Below are 19422 nucleotides of genomic sequence, written 5' to 3'. Positions count from 1 at the left end.
TATAGTGGATTATACTATCCTTCAACAGTGAGTGTAATGTTACTGTTTACAGTTGGATGAAATTTTAAAGATAAAATAGAAGAGATATATAGAGAAAAATTCAAATAGAATTTTTTCTTTACTTTCTAATGGAGCAGGAAATATCTTTCACTGTGAACTAAATAAATACCTTGCACTTTTTTAAAACTACAGTTCTAGAGCTTTAAAATACAGCTATCCTGGATGAACAGACAGCAAGTCATTGTTTAATGGAATGTTCTCCACAGAGTTGGAAATCACCTACAGGATGGATGATGTTTTAAGGGTCTGTAGCCCCCAATCAGCAATCCAGCTTTATTTAAACAAAGCACATAATCATGTGCTTAGGCCCTATTGACTCCATTTATGCTTGAAGTATTGTTACTTCAGTTGAATTTAAGCATGTGTCCAAAGTTAGACATGCACTTAACTACTTCACTGAATTGGGGCCTGTAACCTGTAACGTACGTGTGTGTGTGTGTGTGTGTGTGTGTGTGAAACAAGTAGCTACCAGTTGTAGGATATCCGTAGCAGGGATGTTAAATATCGGTTAATTGAGTAGTCGAGTAACCTCATGAATTCTTATCTATTAGTCGACTTCTATAGTTCCCGGGGGGTGGGGCCGGCAGCCAGTGCGCTCTGGCCTCACGCCTGAGGAGCCAACCTTCCCTTGTGGACTGGCTGCCTGTCACCCAGTGCTGCTGTCTCTGATAAAGAGGCAGCAGTATGGGGTAGCAGCAGTCCCTGTCTGGGGGACGTCTGAGCTCCCGGGCCCTCTGTGAGCTGAAAATGAGCGTGGCTGCCTGCCCATGTGGCTCCTAATACACTTCAAATGTATTGAATTACAGCTGGGGTAGGTCCCGGACCTGGTGCGAGCTGGAACTGAGCCAGGCTGCCTGCCTGCCCAGCTCCTAATATGCTTTAAATGCAGAGCTGCAGCGGGGTAGGTCCCAGACCCATTGCAAGTCAGGAGTGAGCTGCCAGGCTGCTAGCCAGCCTGCTAAAAAATGTACTGGCTGGGAGGAAGGGAAATACGTGTAGTCTATAGCATTAACCTATAAGCTCTTGCTTATCAGTTAATCGGTAAATTGACTACACTATTACATCCCTAATCCATAGACAGTCTAGCAGGATGATATGGGTAGAAGCTCTTATTCTTTTTATGGTGTGTGGTCCTCCTGGAAAGAATTTTGAAAAGAGATTAACGTGGCCTCCTTGGATCTGAGCCTTCCTCTCTGAAGAGCTACCAGGCACTAGCCTGGTATTAACATACCACGGGATCTGCTGCTGAGCACACAGATAGATCTGTGGTATTAACAATGATTCTGATGGATGAAGAAAAAAGAAATCTTGAAACCTTTGAACTGAGGATGCTACTGCTTTACAAAGAGTTCCAAACAAAATGAAATGAAACAAACTGATTATTTCATTGAAAGCACAAGGGGGTTGGTGGTCGAGGAAATCTTTCAAGTACAAAACAACCATTATATACCTCAAAGAATGCTTCAAACAATTAGCATGTATATGCATGCACACTATCCTTTACGTTCAGTTTTTATAAAAGTACTGGCAATCAGAGTTGCTTAGGGGGTGATAATTCTGTCTGCAGCAGTTTCTGAGGTTTGAAATTTTGTTGTGGTTCCATATTGAAACCAAACCTTTTGAAGGTTTCCACAAAAACGGAATTGTGTCTAAATGTCTGTTTTCAGATCAAAACCTAAATATTTTGGTTTGGAAAGGTTTTTTGGGTTCAGGGCTCTCTGGGTGACCTTCCAGTTGGAAACCGCACTACTTCAGAGCACACTGCAGAACTACACGGTGGTAGTGTCCACAGGCCAGTGAGTGTGCTGTGAAGTCGCATCCTGTTTTGCCACACGCTAAATGACCTGATTCAGAGTGATCTGGGGTGACAACTATGCTCTATTTCAGGGCCAGCCTTAAGGAAAATAGTTCCCTTGTGAATTTGCATTTTGGTGACCCTGGCCTATGGTCATGATGCCCCCCATTGCCCCAGTCTCCAATGGGCTTCATAGGCTCCCTACTCTCCCTTCCCCCAAACCTCTGTACTGTGCCTCCTCCCCTCCTATTCCCCTCTGTCCCTAACTTCTACACTGCACCCCCTTCACTCCTAGGTCCTTCCCCTCCTGCACCCATGTGGGGAATAAGGATGTTAAGAGGGAGATGATTTGCTAGTCGTGCAGTCGATAAGGGAAGACGTCCTGGCTTATGATGGGTCAGGCGCTACCTCCACTGCAGCTCTGCTGCTTACATGTAGTAAGAACCGGGCAGGCAGTCCAGCTCCTACTACATTTAAACTGCAGAGCTGTAGCAGGGGTAGGCCCCGGACACGGCATGTGCCAGCAGCCCAGCCTAGGCCGGAGCAGCTCCTGTCCCCAGTGGCCTGGGCTGGCTGCGGCAGAGGCAGCTCCGGCAGCAGCCCCTGTCCGTGGGGAGTGGGGGGAAAGGGGAAAGCTGGGACCCCCCTGCAGACAGGGGCAGTTTCCAGAGCAGCCCCTGCCCCTGGCGAACCTGGGCCTGCTGCAGGCAGAGGCTGTTTCACAGTAGCCTCCCCTTGCCACCCTCCCTGCAGTGTGGGCTCATCTTTTTATAAAGACAAGGTGCCATTAGAAAGTTACTCTGGACAATGATTTCAAATAAAGGTTGAACCGCCCTGGTCTGGCATCCTTGGGATCTGACTGATCCTAAACCAGGGAATTTGTCAGATCAGGGCAGGTCAACGCCGATCCCTCTTGCTCCTGGCCGCTGGCTCCTAGGTCAGAAACTCCTCCCTTCTCCATGGGCACTGGGGCTCTGTTCCAATGTTCTCTCTAATCTTTATCCATCCATTTGCAAAATAAATTTTTTATGTGCACGGAGGCTTGTATGAATGTGCACCACCAGCAGAAATCAAAAACCTACTTGTGGGCACTCTGCTAATCAACTGGGCAGCATTTGAATCTCTCCTAAGTGGCCACATGAGTTCACAGGCTTACAGGGAATGCTGCTTTCCTCCCCATTCCTCTGGGCTCTGCTCTTCCCTGGTCCATCAACACTCCTGGCCCCAGCACACTGTTTTTTCCCAGTGAATGATCCAGCCCCGGAGCACCCACTGGGTCACTGATGATGTTGGACTAGGAAAGAGTGCATTAGGGCGGTTGAACCTGTTCTTGATTTTCCACGGGGTGTGGCAACATATTTGGATATTTGTCTAGGTTTACAACAGGCTACATAAAAAGCAGTAGTAAAGTTGGTACAAACTAAAATTTCATAGAATGACTTGTTCATACTGCTCTCTATACACGGGCAGCCATGATGATTTGCATTTGTTCTTTGAAAATTAGTTGCCTCAGGAAATTTTCGTGTTGTAACCTATTAGTGTTTTAGTCAATCTATCATCAACTATGAATGAGTCATCACCAACTGGATGATCATCCTTGTAACTTCATTAATGAATACCCCCTAGCCATCTCCCTGGGCAATAGGCATTGTATAATAGGTCAATACAAGAATTACAAAACCCAATCACAGTCTGTTCCAAATCCAATCTGCAAAGAGCCAAACTTCCCCGTGTTCAGAAGTATTCCAAACAGAAGGAAAAAAGGGTATGACAAATAAATAAGAAAAAGCAAGCACAACGGTTGTAAATATGGAGCTTGTACCAAATGTAGGTTAGAAATCTAAATTTTAATTAAAGTTTAAAATGTGCATCAAAGGGTAGCTAATTGAGAGCCTTAACTAATAGTGGGATCCCTAAAAAGCAGGAAAAAGGTGCCTGCTAATGCACATCTGCATGAGATACAAAGAACCTACATCGGGGGCAGGGCGGGACAATAATTTTTGACAAAGGGGGTCACTCCAAGATTTTGGTAAGTGGCCAAGAGTCACATTTCTCTATGGATGAGGGGTGGGAGGTGGGACAGAGGTTGAGAGCAGAAAAGAGCTTGATGTAGGGGATTGGGATAGGGGAGGAGCTGTGGAATCTGGAAGGGAATGTGGGTGAAGGGCTGTATTCTGACCTGAGGCTGAGATGTAGGAAGGGTACAGAAGATGTGGGCTGTGACCTGGTGCAGAAGGAGTGAGGTGCTAGGTGCGAACTCTGGCCAGGGGGCACATGGCCTAGGCGGCTCCTGGCCAGTGGCCTAGCAGAACCCTCAGGCCGGCTCCCTGCAGCTGCACTTCACACACCACTCAGAGCGGTCCACTACTGGGGCCATGGATGTCTCTGCACAGCATCCCACGGGGCAGGACTCTGCAGGCTGCTTGTGCCCACAAGAATGGCCCAGGCAGCTCTCATTGGCCAATTTCCAGCCAAAGGGAGCTGTAAGGATTGTGCTGGGAGCAGTAGCAACATGCAGAGGGGCCCCCCTCCCACTCACTCATATACTCAAATGTGCACTGTGCAGAGATGCACACTCTAGCCCCTCAGCATGCTACTTTGAGCTGTATGCTGGGCATTGCAGGGATGGAACCTGCCTCAGGGTCCTGATGGGCCATGGGCCATTGGTGGCCCAGAGAATTGTAGTGGGCCGGATCTGAAGCTTTGGCAGGCCGGACTCAGGCTATATTTTACCCATGCCTGACCAACACCCCTATGGGCTCCGGAGTGGTGTTTTCTATAGTAGTATATGGAAAGTAGGGATGTAAAATTCCATTTAATCAGTTAACTTGTTAAATGTTGTGTTTAATCAATTAACTGCCCTGTCCCCTCCCCCACACTGGTTAACAGTGACTGGTAAGCATTACCTGGTAAGGGTGATGCTTACCAGTTAACCATACATATCTCTAGTGGAAAATGGTTTTCTTACAGGTCTAGCTATTTCAGCAGTTACCTTGTAATTATTCAAATATGTGCAACTATTGTTCATATAAAGTTGCGTGAGTAGAGATTTCATGATAATTTTGCCTGCTATGTAGATTTGTTTTTCCTCTTTGTTTAGCCTGTTTGTTAGTACAAAAGATAAAACAACAAATATACTTAGTTATAGTTTCAGGAAATTGTATATTTACATACACAAACCAAATAACTGTGCAAGTGGCATTTTAAGACAGAAAGCCCACTTTTGGATAGGATCATAGAAAATAGAGATAGTGAAGATTTGTTGGCCCTTACAGAAACTCCTGCACATAGTGATATATTCACCAAAAGACCATTAGCATTAATAAATATTAAAAGTGTATATATAAAGAGGAGAATGTCACTTTTATTGGCCCACTTTTTCTATATTTTAAATTTTTAATTGTAGGTAGGTATAGCTCAATTGTGTCTCTTCTATTACTTCCATTATTTTAAGTGTTTTTCTGACTGGGCACTAAGAAGATTCTAAACAATGGGAGTATCAGCATTCATCAGGGAAATCTTTCTGCATGGTGCACTGATTTTTGTTTACGTATTTTAAAAAAAGCAGGTGTCTTTTTATTCCATTTTGAAAACATTGTTGCAAAACTATGTTACACAACATAAGAATTTCTAATACATAAGAAGGGAAAAGGAGGGGTCTGTGTTATTTAGGTCAGCATGCCATGACTCAGTTTTTATTACCTAATGTCTTCAGATACAATATGGATTTAATTGTGGCCTTTCAGTTATTTATGCTGTTTGGTTAGAGACTGCACCATAGACCAAATTTTAGACTGATAGTTTTAGCTCTACATTTGAATCTACAATTACAAAGAATTTTAAAGTGAAGATGACCTATCCAATTTGATTTTGAATCTCCTTACTATGGAAAAAAGATTGAAAGCAATATACTTACTATGGAAAAAAGATTGAAAGCAATATAGTAATGCTATGTACTGTCTGTGCAGTTCCCATAACTTACAAGGGAGGCATTCTAAATATATCAGTATTAGGCTGTCTAGCTAAGTGCCTACAACATTGTTATTAATATTCAGTCTCTTTTATAAGTGGGGTACAAAAAGTAAACCGATTTAAGTGACAGAGTCCATGGCTTTTTTTTTTAAGCCAAACAAAATATGCATGTAAGTGGCTATATGTCAAGCTTCTCTTTAGTATGAATGAATACTTCCAAACTTTAATGTTTATTCACCCAGCTTCCAAAGTAGCTTAGTAATACAGCTGGTCAGCAGAGCTTTACAGATGCTCGTGCTGTTGTTCAGTGGGCATTGAATTTATCTAATAGATATTGCTTATCTCGTTTTAAATGAGACATAAATCTGCAATCGTTGGTGCCCAGTTCTCATGACTTCTACCTAGACTAAGGCTCTGTCCACACTGGCAGAGGTAAAACCCTGGCAGTCACAGCGATGCTCATGGAGTGCAGCAGCCAATATGCTATTGGGTGTGCACACTGTTGAACGCCAGTGCATTAGCGTGACCACACTCATGGCACTTGCAGTGCCTTTTGGAGCATTCTGGGCAGCTGTCCCACCATGCACCTCTTCCTCTTCTGCTGCAGAGGTTTGTAAGACGGGGCCAGGCATCCTAGGTCCTGTCCCAAAGCCCCATGGTGCATTGCTTCACATGTCAGCTACCACTGTGCTTTCATCCACATTTGGCACCATCTTTCTGTGCTGCACGCTCTGCCTTTTCTGTCTGCGGGATCCAGGTGTTGATGAAAATTTTGATTGGTCTCACTAGCACGTCACACATGGCAGTCAAGTTATTCCTGAAGCTTTACAGTGATGAGAAGTCCAAGCAACATTTGTATGACACAAGATTTCTTGTGGCATTCACGGATGTGCTAACCACAGTGGAACATGGCTTTTGTGTTCAGGAAGTAAGTACTGAGTGGTGGGATCGCATCATCATGCAAGACTGGGAGGACGTGCAGTGGCTGCAGAACTTTCAGATGAGGAAACCCACTTTCATGGGACTGTGTCTTGATCTTGCCCTCACCCTGTGGTGCCATGGACACATGAATGAGAGCTGCGTTGCCTGTGGAAAAGCACGTAATCAATGCACTGTGTAAGCTGGCTGCTCCAGACAGCTTTGGTTTGGTCGCCAGTCATTTCAGAGTAGGAAAGTCGACTCAGGTTGATGGAAGTGCGCGGGGCCACAAATCGCATCCTGCCCCAAAAGACCATGACTCTGGGCAACGTGCATGAAAGTGTTGATGGCTTTGCATGGACAGGCTCCCCAAACTGCTGAGGGGTGACAGATGGCACACACCTTCCAGTTCTGGCCCCAGACCACCTAGCATTGGAGTACAGTAATCGCAAAGGGTATTTCTCCATGGTTCTGCAGGCGCTTGTGGATCACTGCACATTTCATGGACATTAGCACAGGCTGGTCCATAAAGGAAGATACCTGTGAGGGAAATGGGAATGCCCAGTGTGATCCTTGGAGACCATGCCTAACCCTTTTTGCCCTGGCTCATGAAACCATACATGGGGAAACTTGACAGAAGCAGGGTGAGCAGGTCAGAGAGAGTGTGCATTTTGGCCATTTGAAGGCCTGTTGGCGAAGTTTGTATGGGAAGCTGGACTTGCCTGATAATATCCCTAAGATTATCACTGCATGCTGTACCCTCCATAATATTTCTGATGGGAAGGGTGATGCACAGCACGTGGAGGCCAAGTTTCAGCACCTCAAGACCAGTGCTATTAGAGGAGCACAGTGCAGGCCTGTAAGGATCAGGGATGTTTTGGGGCAGCAATTTGTTGCAAGAGTCTGTATGGGTGGAGGTTGGGCGGGCAGGTGTTGAGTTCAGTAGGTGTTGCCTACGAACAGAGTGGTGCCCAAATTGTATTTGATGAGGAAGGGGATGCATTGGGAAAAAGTTTTGGGACAACCGGTTCCGGGGGGGAAGCTGGTCACGTCTCTCAGGGTGCCAAGTGCTCCTCTGGCTTTGAGTCCCTCTCCCCCTCAGCACAATTGGCTACAACTTCCTCCTCCTCCTCCTCCTTCTCCTATCTCGGTCCACTGCCAGATGCCCCCTGAAGCCCCAAGGTGTCCACAAGGACCTTTGGAACAGAGGTGGGGTCACCTCCACATATAGCATCCAGCTCTTTGTAGTATCTGCAGGACATGGGCACAGCACTAGAGCGGCAGTTTGCTTCCCATGTCGTGTTGTAGGTGTTTCACAGCTCCTTGCTTTGATCCTATGTTTTTGTGAGTCCCAGTCATGGCCTCTTTTGGTCATGCACCTAGAGATAGATATCGTAATTCCTACGACTGGTGCGCAGATGGGACTGGACAGCCTCCTCTCCCCAAATGCTGATGAAAGCCAGCACCTCAGCATGGCTCCAAGCCAGGGATTTCATGGTGCGTGGAGCAGGCACGGCCAGCTGGAGAGATGCGCTGAGAACACCATGCATCACTGAGCAAACAGGAAGGGAATTCTGCTCTTCTTGCAGAGGTGGTTTGCCTAGAGCGCACTTAGTGCCTTGCCAGTGTGGACACCAGGAAAGTCACAGTGGCTGGGGGCTGATTTGCTCCACAGTAACTTGCCAGTGTAGATGTGACCTGAAGTTGAAGATCTAGGTGTGCTTTGAGGTAGAGATGAGGTGGTGATAATTCTCTTTTAAATAGGGATGTGAAGGAGTAACCCGTTAACCAGTGATGCTTACCTTACTGGGTGATGCTCACCAGTTACTGGTTAAGTGGCACCCAGGAACAACCCCTCACCGGTGGCCAGCAGCCCTAGGGGCTGCTCCAGCTGGGCTGAACCCTCCCTCGCCACCCGCAGAATCCCACTTAATCTGTTAATTAGCCAGTTTAAACAGCATTTTACGTCCCTACTTTGTAATTCAGATTCTTATGTCCCAACTGAGAATTATCGCTCTAGTTCGGTGTGTAATTACTGCAATTTGCTATTGTTGAGTAAACAAATTGCTTTATAAAGCACTTCAGATATGATGGTGATGTGGAGAAGGGGGGAACGTATGAGAAATTGAGGAGGGATGCTGCACATGCTAGCTGGTATAGTGTCTTATGTGTGCAAACTCTTCTGGAATCACGGATGTCTTACCCGCTCATGTTGCTGATCTGTGCCAGAGTCCATGATTAAAGCTAGTATGTTTATTTCCACTGAGCTGCTGTCGCACCTCCGGATGTAATACAAGACCTAACCTAAAAGTCACCAGGCTTCCTGAGGCTTTACTCTTAGTTTAATACTGTAAACAACCAGGGTATGGCTAGACTACATGCCTCTGTTGTCAGAGGCATGTAGATTAGGCTACCCGGCATAGGGAAATGAAGCCGCGATTTAAATAATTGCAGCTTCATTTAAATTAAAATGGCTGCCGCGCTCTGCCGACCAGCTGATGATCAGCTGTTTGTCGATAGATCGGGGCAGTCTAGACGCACCGCGGTCAACAAGGAAGCCTTTGTCGACCGGCGCAGGTATGCATTGTGAAACCAGGTTTACCTGCGCCAGTCAACAAAGGCTTCCTTGTCAACCGCGGAGCATCTAGACTGCCTCGATCTGCCGACAAACAGCTGATCATCAGCTGGTCGGCAGAGCGTGGCAGCCATTTTAATTTAAATGAAGCCACGATTATTTAAATCGCAGCTGCATTTCCCTATGGCGGGTAGCCTATTCTACATGCCTCTGATGACAGAGGCATGTAGTCTAGACATACCCCCAGAGCCTGAGTCTCCTTCCTCCCTCCCCCCCTCGAATCGATCACTTCTAGGGTATTCCTCCCACCACAATGCTTCCCTCTCTTGCTTAAAAAATCATCTACTTCTTGTTCTTCTGCATTGTACTTCGTGATGCCCCTCCATCTGGGTGCTGGGATGAGTCATTGGAATAGCCTGGCATCTCTCACCAGTCTTAGCCTGATAGGCTATCACAGATACCTGTAGTGTTATGAAACCATGTTTTTACTCTCCTTTCTCTGACAGATCAAAGGATTACAACACAAAGGAAATTTTACTGGAAACTCATTTTTACAAATGTATGTGCGTAAAAAGAAAAATTGAAATTAACATGCTTGGTTCTGTTTGGGAAAAAAATCTCACACATATGGAAAAAACCCAAATCATGAAGCTTTGTGTGGTTCCTGTAAGAAAGAGGGGATCCCTGTCTCACAGGTGGACCCTAATGCAGTTCAGTAGTCCCTCTTACAGTCACTACTTCAGGGTGATGTATTCCCTGACCTTTAAATAGTTTTGGGGAAATAGGTCAGAACAACCAAACAATTGTCTATGGATCTTGCACTATGTTAACAGGAAATGCTTTTTTTCCCACTGCAGAGACTTTATTGATGACTAATGTAAAACATACACGGTAACAAATTTAAATACTCACAGTAAGGACAAATAGAGAGGTGGGAGAAGTGCTGCATTGTAGGCTTAGGAGTCTTTTTATTTTTTCTGTTTTATGATTTATTTTTTGTGCCCTTTTTAACAGGTTATCATTGTGAGATTAAAACAGTCACACCGAAGGAAAAACAATTGTATTTCCTTTTCTGCACACAGAGAATATCCGCGATGTTCCCAACACTTGTGTACCAACAAACTTGTCCTGTAACTGCAGCAAGCTGTGATTAAGACACTGAGGTTAAAGCAGTGGTGGCTAAGCTCTTGCCACATGGGGCACAAATAAGATGTTAGTAACATCGTCAAAAGTGCCTTGGTTCCAACTCCCTATTAGAACCAATGGAAGTTGGGCACTTTTTGGAAAATATTTCTAAATGCTGTGCTCACAAGGGGGCCTGAGGCACATAACGTGTTGGTTAAGCTCATACGTCCAGTGTTTAGATGTCAGAGGCATTTATAAAGCCTTAGCTATTGCCCAATCCTACTGCCCGCCACCATCTGCATTTGTTTGGTGGGGATGTGCACAGTCCTGATACCTCTAGCAGCTTGGCACTTCACTTAAACCTAAGCCTAGGGAAGATTCACAGACTAAGAGATCCCTTGCCTATGAAACCTCTCAGACCTGATCGTATAGTTCTCCTAGCATGCCTATCCCAACCAAAGGGCAGCCAGCGGAAGTAGGAGTTGATGATGTTGCACACTGTTCGCCATATACCTAGTGCTTGCAGCACTCTTCTCGGGGATAGAGGAGACCTGGGTTCAAATTTGTCCTCTGTCTGATAGAGCAGAGATTTGGATCCAGCTCTCCCGTCTAAAGGGAAAGTGCTGTAAACACTGGATGGGTCTCTGTCTCCTGTTGAAGCTGTTCTCCTTTGTATGAAATACTTTAGTCATCTGGCTGGAGATTAAGTGATAAGGACTCTAATCCGGTGGATTAGAACATAAGAACGGCCATACTGGGTCAGACTCAAGGTGCATCTAGCTAGGTATCCCTGTCATCCAACAGTGGCCAATGACAGGTGCTCCAGAAGAAATGAACAGAACAGGCAATTGACAGGTGATCCCTCCCCTGTCATCTCTTCCCAAAGGGCACCATTCCTACCCATCCTGGAAAAAAGTTCCATATCCATTCAGAATTTTCCATGGAGCTCTTTGCCCTATGAACTGGCTACGTTGCCAGTAAAACTTTCCCCAAAAGTTAGGGGAATGTCTTTAGGGCAGGGGTCAGACTCAAAACTATAAGTTTGTTTTGTTCCTGTTAAGAAGGTCGAGTGTGTGTGTGTGTGTGTGTGTGGGTGTGTTTAATGCAAGTATTTGGCAATGATTCATCTCCTGCCATTTGAAGAATAAATAACATGTGTCTTCTGCATCCGTTCTCAGGCCAGGAGGACCCGAACAGCCTGCGGCACAAATACAACTTTATTGCAGATGTGGTAGAGAAGATCGCCCCTGCTGTGGTTCATATTGAATTGTTTCGCAAGTAAACAAGTTACCTACTTTTTTATTTCTATTTCAATAGCTCTCAAAGGTTAATATGCTGAAATATAATGAAGCTGTTTTCAAAAGAATATTTATATATTTGTCATGCTTACGTTACATATTATGTTTTGCTTGAAAACTTTGGCACAAATTTTGAATTTGGTAGGACTAATACATGTTCAATAAAATGTTACCTGAGATGCTTAATAAATTATACTAAATGTTTCAAAAATATTTTTAAAAAGTCAAATACTTGTTGGTTGTCTAAGAAAGAAAATAGTAATCACAAATGACTTGTCATGTCTGAACAATCTGAATGGTCTTCAGACTTCATGTTTATTTCTTTCTTTTTCTAGGCTCCCTTTTACAAAAAGGGAGGTTCCTGTAGCTAGTGGTTCAGGCTTTATTGTCTCAGAAGATGGACTAATAGTAACAAATGCCCATGTGGTTACCAATAAACATAGGGTAAAAGTGGAGCTGAAGAATGGTGCAACATATGAAGCCAAAATTAAAGATGTTGATGAAAAAGCAGATATCGCACTAATTAAAATAGACTTTCAGGTGAGTCCAGGCCTTGTAAATGTCTTTTGCTAACTATATTATTTCTAAAAGCCATTGTTAATGTTTATGTTTACAGAAAATATCATTTAATGGTATGGATCATAAAATAGGTGTGATCTGCCAACATGAATATATTTTTAAAAGCTAAATCACAATGATATTGGTAGCTACATTTGTCTGTACAAAAATAATCTGTGTTTTATAAAAATCAAAGGTATTTGAAATATCTGTGGGCCTCCCAAAAAGAATAGTTTACTAAATGGTTAACATATCCAGACTAATATAATCATTAGAGCCATAAGAGGAAGTTTTTTGTCTTATAGCTGGTACACTATTATAGCATGTAGATACAGGCAGTCCCCGGGTTACATGGATCCGACTTACATCGGATCCCTACTTACAAACGGGGTGAGGCAACCCCGCACTAGCTGCTTCCCCCCAGCAGATCAGGGACACGCGAAGCTAGCGCCCCCACCCCAGCAGACCAGGGAGACGCGGAGCGGCTTTTCTCAGCAGACACCTCAGCTTGAGAATAAAGGACTGAGGGAAGTGAGGTGTGGGAGAATAAAACTGAGGTCTAGAGAAATGTTTGGCTAGAGTTTCCCCTACAATATGTACCAGTTCCAACTTACATACAAATTCAACTTAAGAACAAACCTACAGTCCCTATCTTGTACGTAACCTGGGGACTGCCTGTATTGTGAAATTGTCAGTGTTTATAAAACATAATGACAGTGTCATAGGGAACATTCTACGCTCACAACAAATATTAAGAGACAATATTTATACTCGGTACCATGTTTTATAAAATGTTTCTTAAATAATACCCAAATCAAAAGCATTGTTTAAGAGGAATACAGTCACTCTCCCCTTCAATGTAGACTTGTGAATAAAGCAAAGGTAGGCAAGTCCTATACCCTGAATCAAACCCCTATAAACCACAATGCTGTCATAATTGTTCTATCTACTATGTGTGGTGTCCTCCCTCTTATCTGAGCACTTGCAAAGAAAGGAAATTGTAAATCACATTGATGATAAACCATATTCCTCTGATCTGCAAAAATGGTATATCTTGCTGAATTTAAATGTGGCTGGATTCAGATGAGTGTTTGAGATGCTTATCATACTGATTTTATGTATTTGGCTCCCCTTTTGAATGGTCATATATTGGATGTAAGAAGAAAAGCCATATTTAGGAAGAATGTTAATATAAATACAGCAGGCAAGTAAGTATAATCTGAAACACATGACTAAAAAATGTGTAGCTCCTCCAATGTTTTTAGTTCTAATCCATCTCCCTGCAAGGTCTGGGGATTTCAGTCTAGAGTTCATTACAAAATCAGACATTATTCAACTCAGAACTCCTGTCTAATTCATCCTACGAAATGCTACAACTTACGTTGTTAGCCGTGTCATTTAAAGGTTCTTTTTGCTCTTACCAGCAGCATGCCTGCAAAATTTTTACTGGATCTCAAACATTCTTTTCTGTGTCCTTCTGACTCCTATGGGAGGAAATGACTGTGAAATACAAATACAGACATTATTTCACTCCTCCCTTGCAGGTACAGTTTTGCTTCACCTTCATTTGCATGTCCACCAACTTACTCTGAGAAATCTTAATTCCTATTTGTACATTCAAGGGCCTAAGATAAGCAAATGCAATCCTATTCTTTGAAAATAGTGACATAGCAATGGGAAGGAGGTAAGGAGATACTATGGGTGAGAACAGACCCTGTAAACTTGAATGGGGTGGGAGTAGGAGAAGATTACAGGGATCCAGAGGAAAGGAAGCAAGAGAGAATGGAATGAGAATGTAATGGAAAGGCAGGATATATACTATAAAATGGTGAGAAAGGTAGCAGGGCAGGAGTAAGAGAAGAAAGAGATGGTGAGGAAAAGGTGTGGAGAAGATGTTGAGGTAATCAAGTCAGCACCGTGTGGAAGAAGAGCAAAGAGAAGATGTGAGGATGGGCAGACTGGGTTTCCTACATCACAATCTTTCCACTGTCACTACCAAGGATGCCCTATAGCTCTAACTCCTAGATTTCATTCACACTTGTAGATCTAGGTCATGAGATTACAGTAGTTTAGAAAAGAGAAATGCTCAGCTCTGCAGAGCCACACACAATGCTTTAAAGACTTGCTGTGCGGAACAGTGTGGGATAGGCAGTGGCCCGTGGAGAACGAGCTGGCTGGCTGTCCTCATTTCCAGCTGCTTCTACAGCTCCCTAGACTTCACTTGGGAAGGAAGAGCCTGGAAGGCGTAGAAGCAGCTGGAAACAAGGAGAGTGAGAGACGGTCTCACTGCCTGTACTGCTGCTACATAAGAACATAAGTTTATGATCCCTTGGAGTAGATAAATAAGGAAATGGCAGATGAGCCTATATGTTAGCTAAGTGCCTGGGCCTCACCTTTGGAAAGAGAAAAAAGCAATGCCTCATGTACAGTATTCTCCTAAAACATAAAGAGCAATCATTCTAGTTATATACAGCAGGAAGTTAACTTGTTTGGATATCCTGACAGAGGTTATCCATGTGTTTTGTTACACCTTAGTTACAATTCATGGCAAGCCACTTATTTCATCAATTTTATTTTTAAAAAAATGTTTGCACAACCAGTTTGTTCCAGTTAATTTTCTGCAGCTTTCTCCAGCAAAGGTAATTTGCAATTTTACATTCCAAATTCATAGTATGTTACACTGTCCAATGAGGGAACAGTAGCAATATCACATGACTTACATAACCCATTAGTACATTGCACATTTTGAACTTTATATTTGATTATAATATCCCCCTGTTGTTCTGTGATGGTTAACAACAGCTGTACTGGGTCAGACCAAAGATCCATCTAGCCCAGTATCCTGTCTACCGACAGTGGCAAGCACCAAGTGCCCCAGAGGGGGTGGACCGAAGACAATGATCAAGCGATTTGTCTCCTGCCATCCCTCTCCAGCTTCTGACAAACAGAGGCCAAGGACACCATTTATCCCCTGATAAATTGGTTAATTCCATAAGGCACATGGTATTGTCTGGTAATTTAGATAACATGTAGGCTGTGTCTACATTGGCCCCTATTCTGTAATAGGGATGCAAATGTAGCACTTTGGAATAGGCAAATCCGCGGGGGATTTAAATACCCCCCGCGGCATTTGCATTAACATGCTGCCGCTTTTTTCTGGCTTGTAGATAAGCCGGAGAAAAGCGCCAGTCTGGACGCGATCCTCCAGAAAATAAGCTCTTGAAAGTAGGAATAAGAGATCCTCCGGAAAAGAGCTTATTTTCTGGAGGATTGCGTCCAGTCTGGCGCTTTTCTCCGGCTTATCTACAAGCTGGAAAAAAGCGGCAGCCATGTTAATGCAAATGCTGCGGGGGATATTTAAATCCCCCATGGATTTGCCTATTCCAAAGTGCTACATTTGCATCCCTATTACGGAATAGGGGCCAATGTAGACACAGCCGTATAGTATAAGTAGTAACATTGGCAATTTGCAACCTACTTTTTATATTCTAATTTATAACCTCTTTAGGGCAGGAACAGTCTGCACTGTGAGTTGTACAAACACATGGTAAAAGTGAGAATCCAATTCTGACCTATTTTTAGTCCATTTGTATTTGATGGCTATCTAGCTAAAAATTCATTCTTCTGGAGTATTCATGCTAAGAAGCTTGAATGTTCATGGAATATGAAAATAAAAAAGATCACAAATACAAATCAACTCAAAATTTACCTTCAGTCTGAATATTCACTGAACACTTTCATTTATGCACACAACTCTAGTGTTTGTTCATCCTTTTTGCATTTAAATGTCATAACCTTTTAATCCTTAAAAGCATTTTTAAAATCTCAAATTGACTTACTCTATTTAGATTTTAACTGATTTCTTGATTAAAGATTCTGAGATAATGATCCTATAAAATCCTGATGACATGAAAACCTCCATCCAACAATTTTATTTCTGAAGCAGGAGGTAACATTCCTTCCTTTTGATCGATCATTTGAAGAAGACATCAAAGATGAAGAATAAATTCTGTTCTCCCCTAACATGTTAAGGCAGAATCGGAAAGGCATGAAAAGGCATTGCTGGCAGAAACAGATATACCTAAGTATGAGTCCAGATTACTAGTTGATATTCCCAAAATAGTTAAGTTATTGCAGCAGTATGCATGCTATTTTCCTTTGAGCTATGCACTTCTGGCTGAAGACAGACTGCTTGGAGTAATGTGGGCTGGGTTTTTTTTGAGTGGAATAGGAAATTAAATATGATATTAAGCTGTAGGCACTAGTAGACTGTAACTGGTTTCCAGTGGCTGACCTATTTTTCCTACTGAAAAGAACTTTAAGTCAAAGAGAAATAGAAATCTCTTTGGGGGTTTTCTTCTGGCTATTAATTATGTTATGGTCTAGAAAAAAGGAATCTTGCATTAATAAGCATTTCCATGGTCAAGTACATTTAAATTACTAAAGCATTGAAGATAGGAAATTAAATCAGAGCCAATCCTAGAAAAGCCCCAATCAATATATAATATTTGGAAAATAATTCTAAACACGCGATACTCAATGGAGGAGAGAGCTCAAGAAAGCAGTAATGCTGAAAAATGTCAAAGTGGTAACAAACATCTTACTGGATATGACCTTGTGATGTGATAAGGCAAAAAACAAAAACAAAAAAACACCCCAGCAACCAGCGCTGCACTTCTGAGCCTGCATAGCCTGGAGAAGCAATAGTGTCTTTTCTGTGGCACTGGTGAGACTGTATTTGGGCATTCTTACCACAGCAACAAAATGAGTTATGAGTTAGACAGCCAAATTATGTGGAGTATTTAGATAAATATTTATGGTTCGGTTAAATAAAAACTTAAGTTGGATACAGCCGCCTTCAAATATTTGGAAGCTGTAAATGCCAAGAAAGGAGATGCTTTTAGGGTGGTCAAATGGGTAGTAACTGGGATGAGCAAAGCATTGGAAAGTAAGGCTGCAGGACAAGAAGTGTTTCCTAATGACAGGGTTGGTTAGATTGCCTTCCCAGCAAAACCAAACTTGGCAAAGCACTTGTGAATGTCAGATTAATCCTGTGCTCAGTCTGTGTGAGTGAAGGCCAAAACCAGTGGAAGCAAAGAGCATTTTTGCTGCCGGGAGTCAAAACGGAGGAGAGCCCCAGCAGACTCCTTGCCATAAAAGTTCTTTCAGTTGCAAGTTTCCCAACTTGCTACTAAGGATGTGAAAGTATAGTGTTTCCCAATTTTATTTGGCCACAGAAACCTTTTAAACTTGAAAGAATTTTGCAGAACCCCTAATAACGGGCTGAAAAAGTAGACCACAAATAAGTAAGAATAATAATAAGTAAATGCTAAACAAGGTCATGAGATCAACATTTAGTTTAATTGCACATATTTAAAAACAAAAAACACATAATATTAATTTTTGTTTTAAATCATAAAATGTTATTGTAATGTAATTTTCTTGTGGAACCCTTATTTTCACTTCATGGAATCCCGGGGTTTTATGAAACACCATTCAGGAAACACTGGTGTAAACAGTTAACTGATAAGTCTGAATTTATCGGTTAACATTCATGGTTACATGCAGGCTCCCACCCTGATCCAGGAGAGCCAGTTACCATTCCCGTGCTGCTGCCTCTCATAGGGTATGTCTACACTACCCTCCTAATTCGAAATAGGAGGGTAATGTAGGCATACCGCAATTGCAAATGAAGCCCGGGATTTGAATTTCCCGGGCATCATTTGCATTGAATTTCCTGGGCATCATTTGCATCATTCCACGAGGAGTACAGCTAGTTCGGATTAGAAGCCTAATCCGAACTAGCTACTCCGTGCCGCGTGTAGCCGCGCGGCACGGGGTTCGAACTGCCGGCATTTAAAAATGGCGCCAGCCGGCTTTATGCAAATGAAGCCCGGGAAATGCAAATCCCGGGCTTCATTTGCAATTGCGGATGCCTACATTACCCTCCTATTTCGAATTAGGAGGGTAGTGTAGACATACCCATACAGAGGCAGCAGCACAGTGCAGCAGCTGATGTGTGCCAGGAGCCAGCTTAAAAGCCGACTCACGGTGCACACCTGTTCCTGGGGAGCCAGTTGCTGCCCTGCTTTGTGGGTGCGGGTAACCTTCTAACCATTGAGATTTTTAGTGGTTACAAGTTTACCCAATTAACCTGCTAATATTCTAATATCCCTACTTACTACAAATGCGGACAGTGTGGGTGGCTGGGGGTGTGTGCTCTGAGAGCTAACTCCCACTTCCCTCCAACCTAGGAGCACAACATTGGGCCACTCATACCTGTCCTGTAATTGCATCCATGACACAGCTGCATGGGCTTTAGTGCTCTCATTCCTCAGCACCACCCCAGTCATTGGCACGTTTTGGCCCCTAAACTAGGCTGCAATGTTGCATCATCATCAGGAAATGGATAGATTGCATTAAAGGGCTTTCACCTATATTTTCTCTCACGAACTTCATTAGAACCCACTCGCTATGGAAATCAGAACTTTTGCCCTCATTGCTCTTTTTGCTTGGCCTTTGAATCCAATTTCGCTTTTCCTGGAACGCCACAATTTATATCTGTGGTCAGAGGGGATTTGGCCTTCTCTGGGTACACAAATTGGAGGAAGCAGCAAAGCAATTTTTTTTCCTGTTTATGCATAAATATTTTAATAGCGCCTCTGAAAATGAACTAGTTGAGCTTCAGATGGAAGTTACTTTTAAAAACACATGTGGAATAAATCCTTATAATATTCCGTTATGTAGTTCAAAGAAAAATAAGGCTTCCTTGCGGGAATCTACCACTAGGAAACCCTCATGGAGTTCCAGGAAATTTTAAATAACCGACACAAATGAAAGATGTGTTGAACATTGGCAGGACATGAAGTGCTTTCAGGTAGTAGTGTTGGTGATACTTTTTTTTTTTTTTTTTTTTTTTTTTTTTTTAAAGATTTTTGTCGTAATACCTACCATGTAGCAGGCTTATTCCAACATAGGTAGACCATTTTCCTGCAATATTTTTATGAGAATCCTGAAATATGTTCACAGGAGATGGATTTGGGATATGTCTTTTTGACAGTTCTATTGCCAGTAAGGTCCTGATTCTGAGATACATTGAACATATGCAGTTCCTACTCAAT

General features: G+C 43.1%; 1 protein-coding gene across 1 annotated transcript in view; it reads left to right on the top strand.

Annotated features, from left to right (window-relative positions):
• The window catches only part of HTRA1 (HtrA serine peptidase 1), a 59529-nt gene that overhangs the window by 21385 nt on the left and 18722 nt on the right, over positions 1-19422 (top strand). The window contains exons 2-3 of the mRNA XM_075935338.2: positions 11624-11723; positions 12079-12283. Coding sequence (XP_075791453.2) covers positions 11624-11723; positions 12079-12283 — 305 coding nt within the window. The remainder of the gene's footprint in view (positions 1-11623; positions 11724-12078; positions 12284-19422) is intronic.

This window comes from Pelodiscus sinensis, chromosome 8 (genome assembly GCF_052426305.1).
Source record: "Pelodiscus sinensis isolate ZL-2025 chromosome 8, ASM5242630v1, whole genome shotgun sequence".
In the NCBI taxonomy this organism is placed as follows: domain Eukaryota; kingdom Metazoa; phylum Chordata; order Testudines; family Trionychidae; genus Pelodiscus; species Pelodiscus sinensis.
The sequence above is the reverse complement of the archived record's forward strand: the minus strand, read 5'-3'. Positions and strand labels throughout refer to the sequence as shown.